This window comes from Delphinapterus leucas, chromosome 11, assembly GCF_059928025.1.
Source record: "Delphinapterus leucas isolate spDelLeu-1000000601 "Yukka" chromosome 11, BTC_Dleu_Yukka2, whole genome shotgun sequence".
Classification (NCBI taxonomy): domain Eukaryota; kingdom Metazoa; phylum Chordata; class Mammalia; order Artiodactyla; family Monodontidae; genus Delphinapterus; species Delphinapterus leucas.
In genome coordinates, this window is record NC_143139.1 from 96,578,807 (window position 1) to 96,602,718 (window position 23,912).

Consider the following 23,912-nt stretch of genomic DNA (forward strand, 5'->3'; position numbering starts at 1 on the left):
AAAATTTCCGTATTTAGAGCTCACACTCATTTTGGCAGCCAGTGGCTTTTGCCGCTCCTCCCTCTCACCTTGCCTCTTCTGTCCTCACATCCGGACGTGACCGAACAGTACGGAACGCTCCGGGAGATGGGCAGACAGCTGACTGCATTCTTCTGAGAGAAGGGGCAGCTCTTTCAGTGGCTGTCACCTCGCCCACACTCAGCTCTGGTGGAATTTCACGTCCCACAGACTGTGCTCAGGAATCCAGCAGCTTGGTAGCCACAAGCACTTAGCTGAGCCCTCGGCCAGCTCCCCAGTTCTTTTTTTAAAAAAATTTATTTATTTATGTATTTTTGGCTGTGCTGGGTCTTAGTTGTGGCATGCGGGATCTTCACGGCAGCATTCGGGATCTAGTTCCCCAACCAGGGATCGAACCCAGGCCCCCTGCATTGGGAGTGCAGAGTCTTGCCCACTGGACCACCCGGGAAGTCCCTCCCCAGTTCTTCTGATGCTCATTGGAGCAGAAGGGTCAGATGGGTGACTCTGCACATCCTTTTCACTAATTTATTTCTAAAGTTCTCCAAGATGGTCAGGGGTGCTCCTTGGAGCATCGTGGGCACCCGTGTGCCCGCCAGACTTAGCACATTGAATGTACCTGAGGCTTCTGGAATCTTCTCAGTGGTGCTCATGCAGAGCCCTTTTTTCCATTCCGTACATTCGTGGGTTTGTTCATCTCTAGCAACATCCCACATCCTTTCTACCGGCCACAAAAACACACACGGCCATAGAACCACCCGGGAAAACGGGCAAGAGGAGGGTGCGTTCTGCTGTTTTGTTTGCTACTTTCTCACGACGCTCTCCCCGTGCTTCTCGATTAGATGGCATTTCTGAGCTGTCGCCACCCACGAGGGACTTCAGGGTTCTGACAGTCTCTGTGTCGGTTTAATGGGAAAATCCACAGCACGCAGATCTGTCAAGTCCTTCTGGTCTGCGTCTCTCCTGGAGCTGCTTCATTCAACTGAGATCTCCTTAAATCCGTGTGTCTGAACCCTTCTCGGTCCGACTAGCCATAAAAGATGCGAGCAAGAGTTCACACAGCCCAAGAGGGCTCGGCTGGCTGGTCGTCAGCAGGGAAGCGACAGCGACTCTGTTTGCCGGGCATTTTGATGTTATGGTTATGCTCTGGACCCTGCAAGATGAAAGCCTGCCTCTCCTATAGCAAGAGATCCTATTCTGTGTCCATGAAAGAGCTGCCGTGTTTATTGGCCATAGGTCATCACTGGGGACGTTTTCTAAATTTCACCGCCAGCATCTCAAGCTTCACCTTTTGGATTTCTTCTGTGTCATCCTGTAGAACTTTGGTACAATTATCACTGCTACTGGGACTCTCCTGTCAAGCCCAAACGTCAGAGTCTGACTTATGAATTCTTAACCCAGAGAAACTGACTCAGGTGAAGATGGGTACCAGAAAGTATCTAGAGGGATAAGAACCGTCTCCACAGCAACGAGTCTTCTGGGACCCTGGAAGCCCAGCTTGATGGTCTTCCTGGGGGTTGTCTGATTTTCACTGATCAGAGGTGTAAGGACCTCTAGAATCGGGGGAAAGCACATTTATTTATAATTGTGGAAAGCCTGGATCACGTGGTCCTTAGATCCCAGCGACTATGCTGATTCCACTGGGATTGCACTGGACAACCAGGTCCCAAGTTAACTGGGAACCAGCAGGAGCATCATGGGAGGCATCTGATGAACAGCCTGGTGTGAGCACCCGTTCTGAGGGGCACAGGAAGGGCCCTGGCCTGGGTGTCAGGGGCCCTCTGCTTTCGTTTTAACCTTCAAAACCACCAGGGGGCGCCACTGTGCCGGCTGACAGGGTCCACGGACCATCCCCGGCTGTCCTGTGGGCAGAGTCTCCTATCATCCCCACCCTCAGGATGAGGAATCAGGCAGGAGGGAACTCCATCCCTGAGGGCCCCAGGTGTAAGCACGGAGCCAGGATTCAGGGCTCACAGGGGGACCGAGGCTCCCGGGTGTTGGTCATGATGCAGAGATGGGCCTCAGCTCCACATCTGTCCCTACTGCAACCCACTCTGAAATGGAACCAGTGCTAGGAAACCAAGCTTTGGGTCAGGAACTATTGCCTATTTATACCCTCAAATTCATGCTGAAATCCTAACCCCCAGTGTGATGGTTAGTTGGTGGGGCTTTTGGGAAGTGAATGATTAGGTCATGAGGGTGGGGGCCCCACGTATGGGATTAATGCCTTTAAAAGAGGCCCCAGAAAGCTCCCTCGCTCCTCCCACCTCACGAGGATACAGTGAGAATACAGCCGATTATGAACCAGGGAGAGCGTCCCACCTCAGGCAGCAAATCTGCCACCCCTGCGACTTTAGAACATCCCAGCCTCTAGAACAGTGAGAAAGAGACCTCCGTTGTTTAAATCACCCAATTTATGATATTTTGTTAAGAGCAGCCCAAAGACAGGGACTTGGAGGCCTAAATACTATCCCATTTCTTCTGTTTCTCAAAGCATATGTCTTGATATTTTGGGTTTCTTTGACAATGGGCAAGGAAAACAACTGATACACCACGCAGGCCTGTGGTTCCAGGGCCCCCAAAGAGAAAGGGAGGCAAAAGTAGAGAAGGCATACTTTATTGCGGTACAAATCAAGTCCGGGAGGGGACAGGACGCAGCAGCTCTCCTACGGAGAAAACCAGAGCTGAGGTGTCCTGCCCTCTAAACCTCTACTTGGCTGGAGGAAAGGGTGTTTTCCAGAACACAGGCTGAAATTCTGGTTAGCAGAGACAGTGGACAGACACACCTCAAAAGACACAGAAGTGGGAGGTGCAGTCAAGTCCAGTTTTGCTACAAGGATCACTCTTGGCTTCAGAATGAAACAAGCACCTCCCAACACACGCATGCATGCACACGCACACACACACGATACGCACGCACACATGTACACACACATGAAAGCTCTGCAGGCAGCTCCTCCATGAAAGTCAGACCCGCCGTCTGGTTAGCTGGGCTGGGTACACTGTGGCAACACAAACTACCCTGGAAACTGACTCAAAATTTCAGAAACAAAATTAAGGAAAGAAAGAAAATTTTGTATTTTCTTCCCATAAATGAAAAAGTTACAAAAACCCCACATTCTGACTCTCGCTGGTGGAAGACGGCATTCTCCCTGGAAGCATCTTTCTCAGCCACCCACTGCCTGGTGCTCTGCTGCCCACACCTCTCCTCGAGTCCCCTCACTGGAGTGTCCCAGCCAACCTCAGGCGAGGCTGGAAACACTGCAGTGCCCAGCGGGCAGGGAGGTGCTGGTGCCACATCTGGCCCTTTCCACGGGGCCAAATGGAAAGGCAACAGCAACCAAAGGCAGTGGCTGTCCTGCCCTGGAGCCTCAAGGGAGGTTGCTGGTGAAGGGGGAGAAGGCTGGGTCTGAGAAGCAGGCTCCTAGCGGGGACCTGGGGACACCTGTCACAGGGCCTGGGGCAGAGCGTGGGAAGCAGCCAGGCTGGGCCTGTTAACCGCTGGGCTCCCATGGGTGCTCCTAGGGAAGCTCGTTTCTGAGAACACCGCGTCATGCTCCCCAGATCTCTTTCACTAACGCCCTCTGGAAGCAAGCACCCCAGGAAGCAAACTCTCCAGAAAAAAGCCCTTGGCTGAGCTGAGACTAATCACCAAACAGACACAGACGGCAGTAAAGGGGGTGTGAGCAGGGGCCTAGCGCTCAGCCCCAGGGGCAGCACAGCTGGCCCTGCTCCTGACCAACGGGGGAGGGGTCCCGAGCCACCAGGGTGTGAGGCTGGGGCCACGGAGGCTCACAGGGTGGGGGCACGGTGCAGAAGCAGCTCCGGGAACAGAGGCTGCGATCCGCCCATGAGCACCCACAGCAGGGCCTGTGGGCGCCTAGACGAGGCGGGTGACGGGGCAGCTGTCAGGCTCATCCAGGTACAAGGTGCTGAAGACGTCGTTGAAGAAGGTCGGGTGGCACCTGCAGGCCCGCTCACAGTCTGGGTTGAAGTTCACCTCTAGGAGCTGCGGCTGCATCACTCGCTTCCCTGATGCGCAAAAGCACGGGCATCTCACTCCCGGGAGGTGCGCTGGGGGGCCCGGCCTGAGGCCTGCTTGCCCAGGGGGAAGCCCGGAGCCACCTGCAGCCCCAGGAGCGACACGAGACACATCCCGGGGACTCTGGAAGGAAGGTGCGCGGCCAGGGCTGCCGCTCCCCCTGCCCTTCACGTGGGGCCCCGCCCCTTGTGAGCTCTCTCCCGACACCACTGCCGCCCACTTGCCTTCCCCGCTCGTGCTCTGCCCTGCAGGCCGTGGCGCCGAAAGGTGGGCCTCCTCTGGCCCAGATCTCAGGCTAATTCGAGGCAAGTGCTGACCGTGGCGAGGGAGCAGCGACGCCCTCCCTCTGTCCCCATGTGGGCTGGGTGGGGAGGACTGAATGACCACCTTTGGGTAAGTGGGGAGGGCACTTTGGATTATGGGGCAGGGGAGCCCCCTCACCATCTGGACGGCTGTCCCACTTCAGCATGAGGTCAATGGCATACATGGCTCGGGATGAGGGGTAGTCGCAGAGGCCCAGCGGGGGTGGCCTGGCACACGCCACCTGGAACAGCTCCGTGAAGGCCTGGAAGATTTCAGCCTGGGGGCCGGGGGAGGCAGGGTCAGGGGCCCGCACGGCTGACACTGGGTCCAGCCCTTTAGGGCAGCCTCTCCCTATAGGGTTCACAGCCCCTTCCTGAGCCCTGGTCCCCAAACTGCCAAGTCACCTCCTCTGACATCCTTTGTGACTCCAGACCTGGCCACAGTCACCTGTGCCCTGCTCCCTCACTCCTGGCATCCACCTCCTGCAGAGCTGCCTGGGTCCCCCTCCCTGGAGCCCACGGCCCCTTCTGCACCGAGCCAGGCAGCGCAGATCCCGAAACGCTCCCTCCAGCAAGTGGCGGCCAGCTTATGTCTCTAAGCACGTCCCTGTGTGCCCTCAGGTGTGCAATTCCTGGCACACACAGAGCCCTTTGCCGTCTGGCTGTCCCAAGGGTGTCCTGAGTACCCCGCCAGGCCCCCTCCAAGGAACCCTCACAACACCCCACCCAGGCCAGAGGGGAGGAGGGGTCTCAGCCCACACCGTCTCCCTCACCAGCCCTGGTGGGAAGAGCAGGACCATCCAGAGGAGGCAAAGGCCCATCCCCCCACCCCCCCACCTGACGCTGGTCCACGAGGCAAGCCCCGCCCCTCCAGCTCTGCCAGGACTCACCTGGACGCTCTTCCAGGGGAATTCTGGGTATTGCTTCTCAAACTCCGGGACGAACTCGTCGTAGTGCATCTGCAACAGACACAGGGTCCGTCGAGCTCTGCCCGGGGCCTCCTCTGGGCAGGGGCAGGGGAGGCCTGGCCTGCCCCGCTTTCACGTGGAGCCCTGATATTCGCCGGGGCCCCAGGTTGGCGCCAGCAGCCTCTCCAGCTCCACCCCCGCAGGGCACAAATGGGAGGCAGGACACGGGGTCTGAGCTCTGGACACATTCACTTCTCGGAGTCTCAGTGTCTCCATCTGTAAAACGGGACAACGCTTCCCGCCCAGCAAACCCGCTTGGCACGGTTGCTGTGAGGCTCCAGTGAGGCACTGAACATTGGGAGGCCTGGGCCAACGTGTCACCACGTCCCTCTCACGATGGTCACTGGACGCAGAGCTCGGACCCAAGTCTGCAGGGCACAGGCCTGAGCTCACTGCCCGGCCCTGGCTCAAAGTGCCTGAGGACAGCAGGGGCTTCTCAGGCCAAGACGTCACCCAAAACACACCTGAGCAAGCTGGCCGTCAGCTCAGGTTTCTCCCAGAGAGGACCAGGACGGGCTCCCTATGGAAGCCCAACGTTCTCGCCCTGCTGGACACGCATCCCCACACGCGGGGGCTTCAGAGGAAACATGACCCTCGGGACGACACCTGCTATGTAGAGGAAAGGCACTCAGGTCCTCAGAGACAACCTCAGCAACATCCCGGGACCCCGGCAAGGGCTCGGGCTCCTAGGGACCAGCTGTCAACACAGCCCAGGACAAGAGGAGGAAGGACCAGCAGCAGCCCTGCCGGCCGTGCATGTGGCCTGGCCACTTGGACGGCGCAGCGCCCCCTAGAGGACTTCTCAGACATGGCACAGCGAGAGCTGGGGGCGGGGCGGGGGGGGCACATTTACTAACAAATCACCACGTGCCTCGGAAACACAATCCCCACATTCAGGAGGCTGCTTCGAGGGAGGCGGGACCAGAGGCCACCTGCAGGCCTTGTTTGGAGCCGGGCGGGAGAGTGCCTGTGCCCTACTTCCTGTCTGCCCAAAACAGCCATAACCAACCTGCTGGTCCAAGAGGACCTCGTGGACCACACGTCGGGGGGCCTATTTCTCCTTCCCTTCTGCCTCCACCCAGAGCCGGCCTCTGCCTCTACCCAGGCTGTGCCTCCCCTACCTGTCCCAGGTGCACCACCGGCCAGCTGGGGGATCACACCCTCACCTCGAAAGGAGCTGTGCTGACGCCCTTTGCTTGCGGTGCCCAGAGAGCACGGGGAAGACAGAGAGCCCAGGGTCCAGGCAGGGTCACAGGCCAGCAGAGCCGCCCGCCCTGGGGGCCGTGGGACACGAACCTGTGTGCCTCCCCACCCCTACCAGCCTCCTCATGCTCAGTGGGTGCCGAACAGAAGGTGGCCTGCACCTCCCGGCTGAGACCCTGCTCTGCTCAGACTTGCCAGGGGACCGGGAAGCCTCAGGGGCCCCCTCAAGCCAAGCAAGTGCCCCTCAGAGCTGCGGGGGCAGCTGTGGGAGGGGACACAGGTACAAGAAGGCAGCTCCCCTGACCGTTACGCAAGCTGCCGGAAGACAAGCTGACGGGTGTCGGGTCCCGTCTGGGCCAGCCTCCACGGGAACCCCTCCCCAGGCCGCGCCAGGCCCCTACCTGCTTCAGCACCAAATCTGGGTCGTAGTTCATGACAGTGAAATGCTTCTCGTAGTCATCCAGGTCGTTGAGTGCGAAGGGCCTGCAGGACAAGCGGACAGACGCTCGGCTGGGTCCCGGGCGAGCAGATGCTCAGAGCCCCCTGGCCGGGCGCCGGTTCCCCCGAGAGTGGGGCGGCCCTACACTGCCCCCGCCCCCCCGGCCAGGGCTTAACCACGAAGACCCCCACTAGGCCGGTAAACATCGTCGTGGTCTGAGGGAGCAGGTGCCTGTTCCACAAGGTGGTGGTGACACAGGCAGGGTGAGAATTACTGCCGCTTAACAGAAATGGGCTCAGCGGGGTCCCTGCTGGGTGCTTGGTGGTAAAGGAGCCCCCGTGCAGTCGTTCTCATCCCGAATAAAAGAGGGGCCCTGTCGCCCAGCCCCCAGCCCCAGCCCAGTCTCCCCAGTTACCGGTTGGAGAACCGCAGCCAGAACACGTCATAGACGAACAACGTCAGGGGCTTCACCGACCGCAGGAGCACGATGTAGCGGATGTCGAACTTGACCCTCCCCACATCTTCTCGAAGGAACAAGACGGGACTTTCAATGTATTTGGACACAACCTGAGGACACAGATGCAGGCTCACAGGTGGCTTGTCGCACCTGGGCCAGGACAGAGCACCCCGACCTCCCCAGCTGTGGCTCCCACTCGTGGGACCTCCAAGTGCTGTCACCGCATCTGGAGGAACACTCACTCCTGAGCCCACCTCCCGTCCCGGTGCCACGAAGGGACCTGCTCCCTGCACTCCGCGTCTTCCTGTCTTTTCAAACCTGTGTCTTAGTTGCAACAAGTTCTTTATCTTCATCTTTAATTGAAGAAAAAGATACCACCAGTTTTTAGCTTTGAAAACTGGATTCAGATTCTCAGCCATAAATCCACTGACTCCCCATCCCACCACTGGAAAACTTCACAAGGGTCATCGCAGTGGCGTTTTCTCTCGGGCCTCTGTCCAGGTGCAGAACCTTGTGCCCTTCAATTCCCCCACTGATGGGCCCCATGCCACCACAGCGCTTTCGTCCAGGGCCCTGCGGGGCTCCCTGGCCTGGCCACCTCCCTCCTGCCGGGTGGTCCTGTGAGGCGCGGTGCGCGCGGGGATGCAGGTCAGACACACCCAGGGAGGCTCCTTCCTCTCACCCGACTGTCACACAGCCCCTTCCCCCCACTGGAAAGGGCAGGGGAAGGAGTGGGGGTGGTGAGACTCCTGTGAGCTGAAGAACGCTGACGCCGGGACCTACGCACAGAAGTCCTCGCAGAGCCCCCCCTCCCGGCGCCCCAGGGCCCCACCTTGGGGGAGCTCTCGCGGTGCCGGATAATGCTGTGCAGGTTCTTGGTGATGTGGGTGTCCAGGCTGCGGGCCAGGTTCCAGGGCTTGCAGATCCAGTGGTTGTCCTCGCCCCTGGGAGCAGAGGAGATGACCAGGCTGTGCCCTGGGCCCACCCTCCTGGGCACTGTGTCCCCAGTACTGTGGCAGCAGAGCAGGGGCTGAGAGAGGGGTCCCAGAGGAGACCTTAGGGGCTGGGCCTCGGGAGTGAGGAGCCGCCCTCCGGGAGGAAGGGCTGCCGAGCAGCAGTGCACCGAGAGCGTGCAGCTCCCGGAACCGTGGCCGTCGTCCCACGGCAGGCGCTCAGCCAGGGGGCGGGCCAGGCGGGGTGGCGGGGACCACGGGAGCCTGATGGGCGTAGGATCTCGGCCGCCGTGGCTCCGGGGGGCGGGCGGGGGTCCTCACCGCCTCTCCCGCTGCTGGAAGTAGCTGACGAACTGGGGCAGCTCGGTGCGCAGGTTGAAGGTGCGGGGCAGCCAGGCCGGGCCCTCGGGGCCGCCGGCCCGGCGCGCGACGGAGGCCAGGCAGTCTTTCACCGTCAGCAGGTTCTCGCAGGGGAACTGGTTCAGCAGGACGCTGGGCCTCTCCCGGCTCAGCCTTCTGCGGGGCCCAGGTAGGCGCCACTGGTCAGCGGGGGCGGGGGCCCCGGGGGGCGGCGGCGGGGACCGGGCTGGGAGGCGCCTCACCTGTAGTCCTTTAAGTGCGAGAAGTGGTAGAGGATGTGGGCGTCCGCCTCGCTCTGGGTGAAGGTGAAGCGCGGGTGGCTGAGGTGGCCGAGGACCTGCTGGACGTCTGTGTAGACCCTGGGGGGGGCGGGGCAGGCGGAGGTCGGCCGCCGGGCTCCGCCCCATGGCCTCCGCTTGTCTGCCCAGCGACGGGGCCACTCGGATCCTGGCGACCCCGGGTCCCCCACCTGTGAGATGGCACCACAGGGCCACCTCACGCTCCTCCCGAGGACGAACCAGGAGAACCTGAGCGTTTCGTCAGGCAGGGGCTCCCTCCTCCCACGTGGAGACGGGACGGGTCCACATGCTGGGACCTCTGCCCTCAGAGAAGGGAGCCGGCGCCCCGGGGGCCTGCAGGTGAGCGTGTGGCCGAGACACGCGCCTCCGATAAGGCCTCATTCCACACCGGCCCCATGGGGAGGAGAGGACAGGGCCTGGGAGCCTGTCTGCCGGGGGGGGGGGGGGGGGTGGATGCGGCCACACTGTGGAGTTTCAAGGTGGGAGGGAGGCCTGGCCCTGGACGGCGATCCAGGGAGGAAGAGAGGCGAGGAGCTGGCTGCTCGGGCGGGGCCGGCACGGGGCGCTTAGTCCGTGGTTGGGCCGTGGAGCACAGCTGTGGGGAGGGGGCGAGGCTAAGGGGGCCTCCGTGCAGCCTCCGACCTGAGGGGGTGGAGGGATGCTAGGCGGTGAACTCAGGTAAGGGGAGGAGGGCCAGGCTGAGGGCCGGTGGGAGGAGACCCCAGAACCTGGGGGAAGGGGTCAGTGGAGCATGGTGTCCGTTCCAGCTGGAGCAGGTGTGGGCAGCCAGAGGGAGGGTCTCCCCCTGGAAACAGAGGCCAACCTGCCCCTGGCTGACCCAGGACACCTGGTGGGCGTCACCCAGGACCTCCACTTCCTCACCCGTAAAGGGAGCATCTGCTTCCACCCTGGGTCCAGCCTGGGCTTGCTGGCCTGCCTGGCCTTACGTTGAGCTGCAGACACCTGGGCGCGGCCCCCCCCGGCAATCTGGGTGGCTCTCCTGGGTGCCCAGCACCGTCACTGTCGGCACTGGCTCCCTGCTTCCAGAGGCCGCGCGCACCCCAGCTCACCCTCGCTTCTCGGGCGCTCTCTCTGTGAGCCTGAGACCCCGCCCGTGGCGTTTCCGTCACTGCTGTGCTACCAGTGGGCAGAGGACTTACCGAGGCCGCCCTGTACTGAGCACTGTTCCAGGAATTGTGGGGACTGTGAGGCATGTGTGAGGAAAGGGACCGAGGCAAAGGCTCAGCACAGGCTAGGGGCAGGGTGGGCTACGCACTTGAAGATGTGGTTGCAGGGATACACCGCCGGCTTGATGGCCAGTGGCAGCTTCTCCTTGTTTTCCTCCAAAATGGCCTAGAAGGAAAGCACTGGAGGTAGAAACAGACCTTCAAAGAAAGGAGCACACGCCTCCCCATCCTGTACATCAGGGTTTTGGGATCCCAGGGGGCACACCTGGACCTCAGGTAGAGCCCTTCGCAGGCACCGCAGCACCCAGAGCCCTCTGACCACCCCCATCCCAGGACTCCGGGCTCAAGGCCCCTCAGGTGCCGGACAGCCTGTTCTGTGTCAAAAGAACAACGTACACATTGCTCTAAATGCTTCCTCCAAGTCGCAAGCAGCCCAGAAGGTGCCCAGCCTGTCCTGGGAGGGGGCTATCTGGTCCTTGGGGAGCCCCCAAAAGCTGCTCTGAGCTTAAGCGGTGTGATGGTTTAAGCCATGCCCATAGGGACTTCCCAGGTGGTCCCCCGGTGAAGACTCCGCGCTCCCAGTGCAGGGGGCCTGGGTTCGATCCCTGGTCAGGGAACTAGATCCCACATGCTGCAACCAAGAGCCCGCATGCTGCAACTGAAAAGATCCCACACGTGGCAATGAAGATCCCATGTGCTGCAACTAACACCGGCACAGCCAAATAAATAAAATAAAATAAAATAAAACATGTCCATAGACTCGTCTACATTCCTTTTGAAAGGCAGAGTTCATTCATCTCCCCTTGAACGTGGGCTGGGCTGAATGAGTTGTTTATAACAAATAGAAAGAAGTGGAACAACAGTTTGCTACTTCACGAAAGGCCCTGCAGTCTCCTCCCCGCCTTCTCTCAGATCACCTCCTCCGAGAGAAGTCAGTCACCATGTCCCGAAGACACTCAAGCAGCCCCGCGGAGAAGCCCACGGCTGGGGAGGAACTGAGGCCTCCTGCGCACAGCCGGCGCCACCTTGCCAGGTGTGAGTATGCCACGTGGGGGTCGGTCCTCAGCCCCATCGAGCCTCAGACGTCAGCCTGACCGCGCTCACGAGACACCCTGGGCCAGAAGCACCCAGCCGGGCCACTCTCCACCTCTCTACAGAAAGCGAGAGACAACGAATGTCTGCTGTCTTGAGCTGCTATGTTTTGGAATAAATTGTTACCTGGCGCTAGCTAACTAATACATGCAACCCCAGGGCGCAGGCCTGATCCAGATGGGTCAAATGGGGAGAAACAACCCGAACGCTTTAGAAAACCAGTGTTTGGACTCTCTTCTCTTCTTCCTGGCCAGTGGAGGGCATCCTCCTCAACCCCCCACAAATGCTAATTTCAATTCACGTTCCTTTAACAACTTCAAGATCCGGAAGCCTTTGTTCCTAAGCCATTCTTAAACTGCCCCCCTTAGCATTCACTGACTTGTTCAAGTGTTTAAGCACCTACTAGGTGCAGGCACTCTAGGAGGCTCTGAAACACACCTCTGAACTGAGAAGGGTAATCCCTGAGTTTCTGACAGGATCAGTTCAATTACCACTGGCTTAGGTTAAATTCATAGGGAAAAGTGCCAACAGGGCCACTGTGTCAGCCCAGCCCTCCCAGTCAGCAGCACCACAGAACGGCTAACGCCACACGCGCTCCCCCCTCTAATGCGAGTTAACTAGTTTACTCCTTTGCACAATCCTCTGGGGCATTCAGTGAGCATGTGATGTGCTGGTGGGAGCAGGGAAACTTCAACATGTGGGGCAAGGTCGGAGCCTCTGCCCACAAGTTACCAGGACCCCTTGGTTTTGGACTCCCGCCTTTCCACCAGCTGTGTGGCCTTTGGCAAGTTACTTAACCTCTCTGTGCCTCAGTTTCCTCATCCTCAGTAAAATGAAGATAAAATCCGTCCAGATGTCCTAATGTAAGGGTTATGGCAGAGCAATGCCCGTAAAGTGCTAAGCAGGGGCCTGTGCATCTCTTGGTTTCCAACTGGGACCAGCTGACGGGAAGCAGTGGCAGGAGATCAGAGGGCAGGGCAGGAGGAGAGAGGGCCAGGGTGTTAATTCCTGCTCAGCCCTGCCTGGTTCTGTTCCCACAGGCTCTACTTGCTGCCCTACCCCAGGCTGCACCAACCCTGGCTCCCTAACCTGGCCGGCCTCACGGACTGGGCCCTGCACTAACTCACCCCCAGCAAGGACACCCATGACGACCGCTTGCTGGGGGCCTGCTGTGAGCCAGAAGCCATCCCATGCTGTGTTTGAACGTAGTGTCCTCACGTCCCTGGTGAGGGAGGTGTCAGGAAATGGAGAAGCGGTACGGAGCTGGGATTCACAGCCGAGCCACAGAGCGCCCCCTGCCCCCACCCCCCAGCCCCTGAAAACAGGGAACAGCAGCCCTGACCTCCAGTCCACCAGCTCTACCCCACCCTCAGGAAGGACGGTTCCCAGCATCGGGACCCCGGGGTCTGGGCCCCAGGCAGCTCACGTCTGCTCCCTGAGCTCTGAGCCCCTTGTCTCTCAGACACCCCCAGACTCTCCTCTCCCTCCCATGGCAGCCAGCTGGTGCTCAGCAACATTTGGTGACCGGGTGAAGAAAGCTCAAGGAGCCACCAGGCAAACAGGCCCAGGGGTCGGGGCTGGAGGCCACACCTGGTAGTGCTCGTCGGCTGGCTCGGGCGTGGAGGAGCTGAGGTCCAGCAGGTCGGCGGGGGCCCAGGGCAGCAGCACGCACCTCCGGATCAGAGGGTCGGCCTCTCCGTAGGCAAAGTCCCGGGTCACCTCCTCTGCACCAGGACACGCGGGCAGTCAGGGGGTGGCAGCGAAGCGCCGGCCCTTCCTTGGGGTGGGCGGGCTTTGACTTACCGCCCGTGTCCAGGTCCCTCAGGGGCCACAGCAGCGTGTAGGCCACCCGCTGGGGCATGTAGAAGAAGGGCGCGGTGGCGAAGCTGGGCACGTCCGCGTGCTGGATGCGCGAGCCGAACTCGTCCATGATGTACCACACCGGCACCTTCTCCTCGGCTGTCTGCGGGCAGAGCACACGCCACCCTCGCCCACTGCTCCGCCTCCCCGCCCCTCCCGTCCGCACGCCTTTCCACGCATCCCCGACCCAAACACCTACCACTGGCCCATCTATGCCCACCTCTCAGAGCCTGGAGCACATACCACACACGCCTTCAGTCCCTTGAACCTGTGGCCTCCGGGCCGGCGGCCCTGCCCTGGCAGACAAGGACAACAGGCCAGCGGGCTGCGGTGTGATCATGTGTGTGGCAAAGGTGTACAGAAAGAGGGCACTTAGCCTAGTAGCTACATGGATGGTCTGGTTCTGTGTGCAGGCGGAGGAGGGGGGAGACTTCTGAGTTCAGGGAAGGCTTCCTGGAGGAGGCAACAGCTAAGCTGAGATCAGGAGAAGCAACCTTTGCCTTTTCCCGGACTGAAGGTGGTGAGGGGCTGGAACGTAAGGGTGGGTCTGGGGAGGCCGGGGAGCGGGGGTGGTGATATAAGCCCAAGGACATGCTGAAGGGACTCAGCTCTACTCCCGAAAGCAGCAGGGTATCACTAAGGGCTTTTAGGAGGGTGACGGAACCAGAAGAGGCCAGGAGAGAGGCAGCCAGGTCACTGCGGTCCGGGAGAGGGTTGTGTACCGTGAGCCCAAAGGCCGCATGGACACCTGGGTCCCCGGCACCGGCTGGCCCGAGGCAAAGAGTAACAGGCCCGTGACAGAGCCACGGGGAACCAGGGTAGTTTCCACTGGCCACAGAAGATGAGTCTGCTCACTTGCGGGGTAAGAGGACGCCTCCCGCTAGCCCTGTCTGCCTCCCCTGGGGCCCGGCTGCCCGCTCACCCCGTGGGCCAGCTGGTAGGTCTGGTTGAACTTCCACATCTCCTCCAGCACCAGGTCCACGGCCTCGGTGCTGGGCAGCTCGCCGTGGAACTCGATGCCCATCAGGTTGGCCATGCGGTGCAGCAGCCCGGGCACCTGCTGCAGCTGCTGGCGGGCGTGCGCCACGCGGCACGTCCAGGCGTGGTCGATAAGGAAGATGCTGCGGGCACAGGTTACAGGTGAGCGCGAGGCTACCAGGCAGGCAGGGCAAGAAGGGAGGGTGGAAAGAGGGCCAGCAGGCGGGATCCGCCTGAGGAAGAGGCTGGGCTGAGGCCTGGACGCCGCACCAGGCCTGGGTGGGGATCCCGGCTCTGCCGACCACCCGCTACATGGGCCTGGGACAGTGCCTCTCCCTTTTCCAGTTTCTAAACCAGGGCAACACGGTCCCTACCCCCATCACCGGGCTGACGTGAGTACCAAATGAGACAAAACAGCATGCTGACCGTACACTGAATCCTCATGTATTCAGTGATCACTACGGCGATCACCGCGACAGTTAACTGTCCTCAACTGGATTTTGAACTGCTGGAGGGCAGGCCCACGCCCCCCAAGCTTGCTACCTGCAGGCAGACACGCAAAGGAGCCCCACTCAGAGCTCACTCGTGCTTGCCCGGGACTTCTGGGCAATTCTTGGGAAGCGCCAGGGATTTCTGCGGGAGAGGCTTCAAGTCCCCACGTGTACAGATACCTGCAGTCCACACAGTCTGGTCTCTCTGCAGGAGCCCGGTGGGCCAGCTGCACGGCTCTCACACCAGCGTGGTGGAGGGTAGGGTGTCCCCACTGCAGGCCCAAGGACATGACTGCCCCCAGCCCACAGGCCAGGCTGCCCGGACACCATCCAAGCCCTGCTGGACTTGGAGGCTCTGAGCGCACGGGGTTCTGCCTGCTGGGGAAGCAGCCCTGGCCCGGCGCCCTGCTAACATGGAGGCACAGCCACCGCTCCGGCTCTTAGGTTAGGGGCCAAGCTCAGTAGTAGTTATTTTACTGCACTTACATTATTTTTTGTTTGCATATCCTGAAACAAATGATTTATTCCCGTCCTCGTGCGTAGTTTATGACCGTGTGAGACACGGCCAGGCCTTCAAAGTGGAGCGTATGGGGGTGACCTGGGCAGACGCACACAATGGCTGCTGGACATGGCGGGGGCGGGGGAGGATGGAGGCTGGGGCCTGACCATTGGGGCGGGGTGGGGCGGACTCACAGAGGTCTGGAGAGAAGAAAGGCCCAGGAGCAGGAAGGACGGCGGAGCCGGGCTCCAGCCCAGACGCCGGCCCCATCCCTCCCCAAACCTGCCTGGTGGTGTGCGTGGAGGGGGCAGAGGCCGGGAGCTGCTCGAGGTGGCCGCTGGGCCCGAGCCCCACGGCTGGCACAGGCGGCAGCAGAGCAGGCGCCTGCGCGGGTCCGCTGTACCGAACTTAACGAGAAAGGGGAGCCTGCAAGTTTCTGAGTCGGAGGGCACGGGGGTGGAGGAGCTTGGCTGCTGTCATGACCCGTGGGGGCCCTCCCACCCCACCAGGGGCTGGTGAAGGAGCCAGACTTCCTGGAGGAGCTACGGTCACAAGGGCCCGGAAACCCCCAGAGGCCAGCAAGTTTCTCGCTCAGGGTTCCGGCAACGTCGGGCCGAGGGGCCTGTGGGCCTCTCCTGGCGGAGGGCAGCCCCTCTTGGCCCCTGGGAGGCAGGAAGCCTGGGGGCCAGGATCGACTCCGGCCTTTCTACCCTGTGGCCTCGTGCCAGGCCCAGGCCCACTCCCAGCCTCGGCGCCCTCACGAGATGAATCAATCAGGCCACACTCCTCACAAGCCGGGGTGTAAAGCCCAGGGCTCCACCCAGAGACTGAGATTCAGCAGGACCGAGGCGAGGCCCGGGGTCCCTGGAAAAGCCCGGGCTCACGAGTCCAGGCTGCCCTGGGGTCGACACCCACGATCTTAACCAGCTGTGTGACCCTAGGCAAGTCCTTCCCCATTGTTTCCTCACCAGCAAAACGGGAACTTGTCACACCTCCGTGGAGGGACCGCTGGGACAGCTAAGAGGCGTGTGGGGGGGACGCTGCTCTCAGGACAGCATGAAACACGACTAACGCAGGAGCGTCGCCAGTGTCGGGGGCTAAGGGGCCAGCGCCTGGCACTCAGGAGCACGTGTGCTCGCGATGACAGCTTCTCCCTAGCGGCCACGGCCTTGGTGACACCTTTGTAAAAGGGAGCCCGGCCCTGATGGCCACGGTGCGGGTGAAAGGCATCGGCCTATGGCTCCTACCTGTTGGGGTCAGCCGCCTGGAGCCCATTCTCATTGGTCACGATGACCTTGTAGCAGAGCTGGCCGCCTGGGTTGGGCTTCTCCCGCGCGTCCCGGGCCGCCTCGTCCTCACTCTCGCGCTCCTCCACTTCCTGCACTTGCATTATGCCGAACATCTCCCCAGCGTCGAAAACCTGGGGCCACGGGGGGGGGTGTTGGCAGGAGACCCCATTCCTGACCCGTTCCTTCCGCCACACCCCGGCCTCGAGAACAAACTGAACCCCTAGGAGAAGCAGGACCTCTTTACTGCCCAGCTACCCATTTCACAGGTGGGGAGATGGGTTCGTAATCAGTGAGAATGAGGCCCTAACCTCCCCCACTATCGCTGGCGCTATCATCCAAGGCCCCTCAGCCCGTGGGACCCAAGCTTGGAGGTGGGACTGCATGCATGTGTCCCATGATATCTAGTCTGGCCTCTTGCATTACAGGGAAAATGCGCCTCAAAGGGCAGAGCGGGTGGCTCCGGTCACGCTGGAAATGACTGGAAGAGTGAGGATCCCGGTGGCTAGGGACTGCACCCCAACTTTGTTCTCACCAGCACCACCAACCCAACACCAGGGCAGCGGAGGTGACCCCGAAAGAAACAGGGGCCCAAAAGCCTCCTGACGCCACCACGCCAGCCCAGGTCTGCACAAACCGTGGCCTGGGTCTAGTCTCCTGAGGTCCTGGGCCAGGATGGGACAGAAGGTAAGGGCCTTGGTCCTTGAGTTTCCCTGGCAAAGGGCAACTGCCAACCACATGCAGCTGGTGAAGGTGACAAGCCAGTCGGTCCCCATACAGCCACACTCATGTACCTGGTGTCTGCCACAAGTCGGCAAGGGGCCTTAGGGCAGATTCTGCAGCCAGGCTACGCGACCTTGAACAAGACACTGAACTACTCCGTGCCTCAGTTTCCCCATCCATACAATGGGAATACGAGAACCTACCTGAGGGGCTTGTTGGGAGGATTAAATGATTAACACACGTGAAGAGCTTAGAAGCTAAGCTTGGCAAACCCTCTGTAAGCACTTGCTACCATCACGACACTTTTGAGACTAGTCTCTCACCTGGGAAGAGGGCATCAGCCACCTTCCAGCAGAACTGAGAGCGATACCTCAATCAAACAGTACACAGAGAGTCCGTGGCATAGAGCAGGGACTCAGCGAAGGCCAGCTGCCCCTAAAACCTTTCTCATGACTCTATTAAAAACAGAAGAGAAACTCATCCCAGTAGTTGGAAATCAGCCATCCATTCGGGCACAAGCAGCTGGGATGTGCTGGGCAGGACGGGCACTTGGGGGTTTGAGGATGAATCACTCATGACCTTGCCCCGAGTGGCAGAGGGGACATCTGAGAGGACCAGGTAAGTGGTGCGGGGGCCTGGAGGGCCAGATAAGACTTTACGGGGAAGCCGTCACCTGAGGTGAGCGGTGAAGGAAGGGGAAGATTTAAACGTGTGGCCATGCCGTGGTGGTGCAAGGACTCCAGGCAGAGAAGCTGGGGCGGGAAGGGCTGTGGAGCCGACCGGGTCCATCCGCAGGGTTGCTCGGGCACTTTTTGGGACGGCGCCTTTAACCCCCCCCCCACCCCCCGATCCCAGGGTGAAGCCACTACCTTCCCTCCAGTTTGGAGATGAGAAGAGAGCAGCTCAGAGGCTGGGACTCACACCTTGGGCTTCCACCCAGAACCCCATATCTCCAGCCCTCTACCGCCAAACCTGACAGGAGGGAGGGGACAGTACAGGGCGTGGCTTCTCCCAGCTGTGAAATGGGGGTGACCACCATCCCCTCACAGAGGGACTGGAGGAGGCCCTAACGAGGTAAGGAAGGGGAATGGTTTTGCAGCTGGGAAGTTCCTGCAGACAGAAAAGAGCTGAAATTTCCTGTAAAACACTCCCCATCCTTTCCAAGGCACCGGGGTCCCCGGCTCGCGGGGGGCTGGAGGGGCCCCATTCCTGGGTCAGCAGGTGCCTGTGGACCTCCCCCACACCTGGGCGCACAGCAGCAGGCTTGGCAGAACAATGGCTGCAGGTTTGGGTCTGGCAGTGGTGACTCACAGCTCTGCCCATAACCCATAACGGCAAGGGAGGGTCACGGAAAAGTACTGGCTGTCCCTCAGCAGAGCGATAGTGGCCAGGCGGCCTGCAGATCTTGCAGCCAGGATGGAGGGGACATTACACTCTGGTGACTATGAGTTGGGCATGCCTCTCCACCCAGTCCCCCACCAGGACTGTGGAAGTCGGAGCCATGTTTCCTGGTCTTCACTTTCCAGAGGAAGACATGGACTCAGACGGGCAAGTGACTTGCCCAGGTGAGTTCACTGCCCGCAGAGGCTGGCAGGGCCGGAGCCAGGGTGTTTCCACCTCGTGCTCCTTTCACCCAGTACACGAGGACCTTTTTATCCTAACAAACCACTGGGGTCCCCTCCTGCCCAGCACAGGCCTGGGACTAGGGTAAGTGCTCAGGAAATGCTGGCGAACTGAGGGCAAGTCATAAGGGGGAAGGGAATTCACTGTTACAAAAGGTAGGTACCAATAACACTGCACCTTTTTTTTATAGCAACTACTTGTGTTTTGGGCAGGAAGGTACCTGGTCCAACCCTGATTTTAGAGGCAGAGAGACTGGCTGAAAGGATGCAGTTTGTCCAGCAGCCTTTTCCTGGCTCCAGGGTCCCACCTCGCCACCTGCAGTGCTCAGTCTGTCTCAGTCCAGGAGGCAGTCCCTGCAGGAGCCTGGTTCCAGCTCATAAGGCCCCAACAGAGCCCCCGTGAACGTGCTCTGGCTTCAACACGTGGGCAAACCACCAAAACCCAAGGCCCAGCCCTCAGCCGGGACCCTGCGGAGGCCCTTTGGAGACACAGGCTAGAGCACAGGCCAGCAGAAAAGAGCCGACCCCACAAAAAGGGAGACCCTTGAAGCATGTGAGCTCTTTTCATTTTTGTTTAGATTCTGTCTCCACCTCCCACAGCCTGTCTTCGTTGATATGCAAAATGAAGGTGACCCGGGGCTCAAATCAAATGAAGAAACACGAAAGAACTCTATGACCTAAACAGTTAAAGCCACACAAACTCACTGGACGTCTGTTTTCCCTGAGGCAGGTAGTGGCTGAAAGCAAGCTTCTAGTTCTGAAGTCTGACAGACCTTGGGAGTGTCACTTCCTCTTCCTGAGCCTCAGTTTTCTTCACTGTATAAAGTGTGGGTGATGAATCTTACCACCCCCCGCCCCAGGACTGCTCTGGGCTCGGATGTGTGGAGGACGCAGCACAGGGCCTGGCACACAACGGGAGCCAAAGTTCATTTCAGTTCCAGTTCTCGCCGCGGCCCTGGCCCAGCCCCAGATGCTGGCAGGACCAGGGACACAGGTACAGGCTCTGGCCGCCACTCCTAGGCCACAAACCGCCATGGAGTTAAAGTCTAAGTCGGTCGTTAAGGCATTCGTGGCTCTTCATCCTTAAACCACCGGCCGTTTTCCCTGCATCGTCCGTTAACGCCGCCCCCCAACTCTCCGCTGCGCGTCTCACCGAAGCCCGCCCCGCCCCGGAACGCGCTCGCTCTCCTTCTCCCAGCCACCAACTCCCCCAGGCGCCCTCCCAACCTCCTCCGCACGCGTCCTCCAGGAGGCCCTCGGCCGCCCCACCCCAGCAGCTCCCGGCCAAGAGCCGGCCCGCAGACCACACCCTTCCTGGTAGAAGGGTCCAGAGCGACCCACCCCCGGCGCGCCCCGGGCTTGCGCTGACCAGGACTGGAGGATGCGCGCCTCGAGGACCCGCATCCCAGCTTTCCTGGCACCTCTCAAAGGGAGCCCGGGGCGCTCCGGGCGCGCCCTGCACCCCGGTTCTCCCCGCCCGGCGCGTCGCCCTCCTCGCGTCACCCCAGCCCGCACCTCGTGCTCCAGCTTGTGCAGGAGGCGGCCCCAGTACCGCTCGGGGACCCCCGACGCGCGGAGCGCCGGGCCGTGCAGCGCCGCGAACTTGGCCCGGGCCCGCGCGTCCTCCTCCGGGTCCGGGCCCAGCTCCGGGTCCGGCTCCAAGCTCGGCGCCGACTGCGGCGTCTGGACCCGGCTGCCGCGCTCCAGCCTTGCGTCGGCCTGCATGTCGCCTCCACCAGCGCCAGCGCCAAGTCCAGCGCCGCCGCAGCCCGCGGGCCCGGCCCTCTCGACTCCGCCCGCCCACCCGCCAGCCCCGCCGCCCGCCCCGCCCTCCTCTGGGCTCCCCGCCCACCGCCGCCCGCAAGCCCGCCCACAAGCCTGGCCTCCAGGCTCGCCGAAGGCAGCCGGGGCGCAAAGCTGGGGCGCGGGACCCGGTGAACCCAAAGGCAGGGCCTTCCGAAGGGTACGCGCGCGCCACTGCGCGTGCGCGAGCGCGCGGGGGTGGTGCGTTTGTGGCCTGGGGCGGCCGGCGTGTGCGCACGCGCGCCTGGTCGGGGCGGTGTTTTCTCTTTCAGCCCGTGGCTACCCCGGGGGATGCCGGGAGTGAGGCCTTCCAGACTCCACGCGGTCGGAACCGGAAGGGATTCCAGGGAGTGCCCAGAAGGGGAAACCGAGGCCCAGAGACACTGGTGTCCCGCACCGACCATCGGTGTCCCGCACCGACCACACCGACATCTTCCCAAGCGCAGAGTGCAGTTACAGAATTTCAAAAATCATTCTTTGATCGTCCTAGTTGTTCCAAGTTCTGTTGCTTCCGTAGGGGTGCGTTTCGTTATTGTCCCATTTGCAACCTCTCAGTAATTGTAATTTGCTGGAAAGCTCAAAGACTAAAGGTTTTTTTTTGTGCTTCAGTTACTGAATATTTTCATTAAAACTTATTTATGGCTGCATTGGGTCTTCGTTGCTGCACACGGGCTTTCTCTAGTTGTGGTGAGCTGGGGTTACTCTTCGTTGTGGTGCACAGGCTCTAGGTACGTGGGTGTCAGTAGTTGTGGCACACAGGCTCAGTAGTTGTGGCTCGAGGGCTCTAGAGTGCAGGCTCAGTAGTTGTGGCGCACGGGCTTAGTTGCTCCATGGCATGTGGGAGCTTCCCGGACCAGGGCTCAAACCCGTGTCACCCTGAATTGGCAGGCGGATTTTTAACTACTGCGCCACCAGGGAAGTCCTTGATTAAACCTTTTAAGCTGAATTTGAACAAAATGCACCAATGTAGAGGACTCGTTCAGTGTGACTAGGACGCTTAAGTTGTTATGCAAAAGCTCAAACTTCCAAACTCCAGTTGATGATGAAATAAAATTCATATTTTGTGGCGAGATAAGAAAAACATAAAACTTTTATCTGCTTGTTTGGTCCTCCTCCCTGCTCCCCCCCCCGCTTTTTAATTTATTTTAGAATTGTTTTACTTTTTTTTTGCCCGCGCCACATGGCATGTGGGGTCTTAGTTCCCTGACCAGGGACTGATCCCCCGCCTGCTGGATTGGAAGCACGGGGTCTTAACCACTGGACCGGTCAGGGAAGTCCCTCTCCCTGCCCTTTAGTGTATATTGTGCATCCACATTTACCCGACCTCCTTGGGAGATAACCTTCTTTCTTAATCTCATCAAGGATCATTACTCCTTAGGAGATAACCTTCCTTTTTAATCTTAGAGGAGGCAGCCGTGACCCATGACCTACTACTTGTTTTATACACGTAGATCTGGATTGTGTAAACTGTCATTTAACATATCGCCCTCTGTCTCAAAAACTTATATCCCTGTGCTTTGACCTCTAACAGGCAGGACAGTCCTTAGAGCTCTCTGAAAGACTTCCCAGGTAATAATCCTCAATTTGGCTCAAATAAAATTTTCCATTTCTTTCTTAGATCGACTGATTAATTCTTTTCATTGACATGGTGAAGAAACATGTTACCACCATGCTGAAGTGCTTTTTTTCTATTTAATGTCAGCTTTGTCACGAAAATTTTGCCGTTCAGTTACTCTAACTGTGAAAAAATATTTGTAAATTTTTGACAACTATGATTTCTAATTCAGTTTTACAGCTTGTTTGGATGTAATTATTAACCACATCCAATTCCAGGTGTATTTCTGCTTCATGGGGTTCTTTTTTTTTTTAAAATGGCCGTGCAGCTCGGCTCTCGGGATCTTAGTTCCCCCACCAGGGATTGAACCCAGGCCCTCAGCAGTGAAAGCACAGAGCCCTAACCACTGGACCGCCAGGGAATTCCTGAGGGGTTCTTAATTTAGTAAGAATGTTAGTCCCCCTCTGCTGTGCCTGTTGAACTTTATGTGAGTATTATCACCGCAAGAAAAAAATGTCTTCGGTGTTCAACTTATATTAGCTGAGTAGCATTCACAATGATGTTAGTTTTGCACTTTGGAGAGAATGAACTTCCAAAACCTTAATTTTGATTCCATGAATCGGAAGCAAGAAATGGCAGCATCTAATGACTCTGATAACAATATGGCATCCACAGTGGAATAATTCCTCAGCCAGTGGAGCCAACACATTAACAGTGGAATGAGCACAAGAAAACTTGGAATTAGAAAAACGACTGAAGCTAATGTATAAAAAGTCATTTGATCTAAATGAAGAGTCATGATTTACAGAATGAAATGTCAACCCGCTTCTGCAGCTTCACACGTTAATTCATTTTGGGGCACAGCCTTCTTAAAATAATTACTAACTTTCGAAGTCAATGTGATACTTCTGAATGAGAATTGTGTCATCTGGTTTGGTTTTCAGTTAATATCTCTTTGGCCCCCGGGGTGAAATGTAAATGTCCACAGACATTCTGTCGAAGTTTCAATTTCATAATCGACTCTGAAAAATGGAAATATAAAACTTAATTTTAAATTAAGTGTGGAGTAAAAAACATTTATTGCTCCTGAAAAGGTTTATTGCACAATAAGACAAAAAATACTAGTAAACAAAATATAAATAAAAAGCTGTGGATTTATACCGTACAAGAGGGCACAAAACCCTCTGAACAGCAAAAGTGTCCAGACTTCTCCATTCAATCTGCAGCAGGACCACTCAGCCTCTAACTCCTACGTGTGACTCATGCACACAAACTCCGTAATTTCCTGGAGGCTTCATGCATCTTGTAGGCCACAGAACAGGCACAACTCAGGTGGTAGGTAGGCAGGGGCAGCAGGACCTCACTGTGAATATTTAGTACATAATATTATATTATAACTAGGTAAGAATGACTGTGTACTTCACAGGCCTGATCACTAATAGCAACTATGTTATATTGTTTATCGTGCCTTATAGTCTGTGCCTATACAGATATATATCACACTTATAATAATTATTCTGTTATGAGCAAATATATGTTGCACTGGCTGAAAACCTATCTGTTGTCTTAGTGTCTGCATCTTCCTCGCCCTCCGTATCAGCCTGTAGTTTACCCACTCCATGGGACAGTAAATCCAACTCAAACTGGCTTAAGGAAAAAGGGTATTTATTGGCTTCCACAGAGTTATGGACTGGATGATTGTGTTCTTCCGAAATTCATATGTTGATGCCCTAACCCCCAATGTGACTGAATTTGTAAATAGGGCCTGTGAGGAGGTG

General features: G+C 58.7%; 1 protein-coding gene across 4 annotated transcripts; it reads right to left on the reverse strand.

Annotated features, from left to right (window-relative positions):
* Positions 1-2,616: 2,616 nt before the first annotated feature.
* Positions 2,617-20,525, reverse strand: TTLL12 (tubulin tyrosine ligase like 12). 4 transcript variants are annotated; one of them, XM_022596729.3, is made up of 14 exons: positions 20,292-20,522; positions 16,393-16,565; positions 14,100-14,298; positions 13,121-13,280; positions 12,908-13,041; positions 10,315-10,391; positions 8,982-9,098; positions 8,701-8,895; positions 8,259-8,370; positions 7,385-7,536; positions 6,932-7,013; positions 5,250-5,318; positions 4,499-4,637; positions 2,617-4,047 (listed from the first exon to the last, which is right to left on the reverse strand). In XM_022596729.3, exons 1-14 carry the CDS (start codon positions 20,499-20,501, stop codon positions 3,896-3,898), a joined length of 1,971 nt encoding a protein of 656 aa, XP_022452437.1. In that variant the 5' UTR covers positions 20,502-20,522; the 3' UTR covers positions 2,617-3,895. The 4 variants fall into 4 exon arrangements, with proteins under 4 accessions (XP_022452437.1, XP_030616654.1, XP_089777544.1 ...); XM_030760794.2 differs by lacking the exon at positions 8,701-8,895 and having other exon boundaries at positions 20,292-20,523; XM_089921418.1 differs by lacking the exons at positions 2,617-4,047; positions 4,499-4,637; positions 5,250-5,318 and adding an exon at positions 5,794-5,933 and having other exon boundaries at positions 20,292-20,525.
* Positions 20,526-23,912: the final 3,387 nt, after the last annotated feature.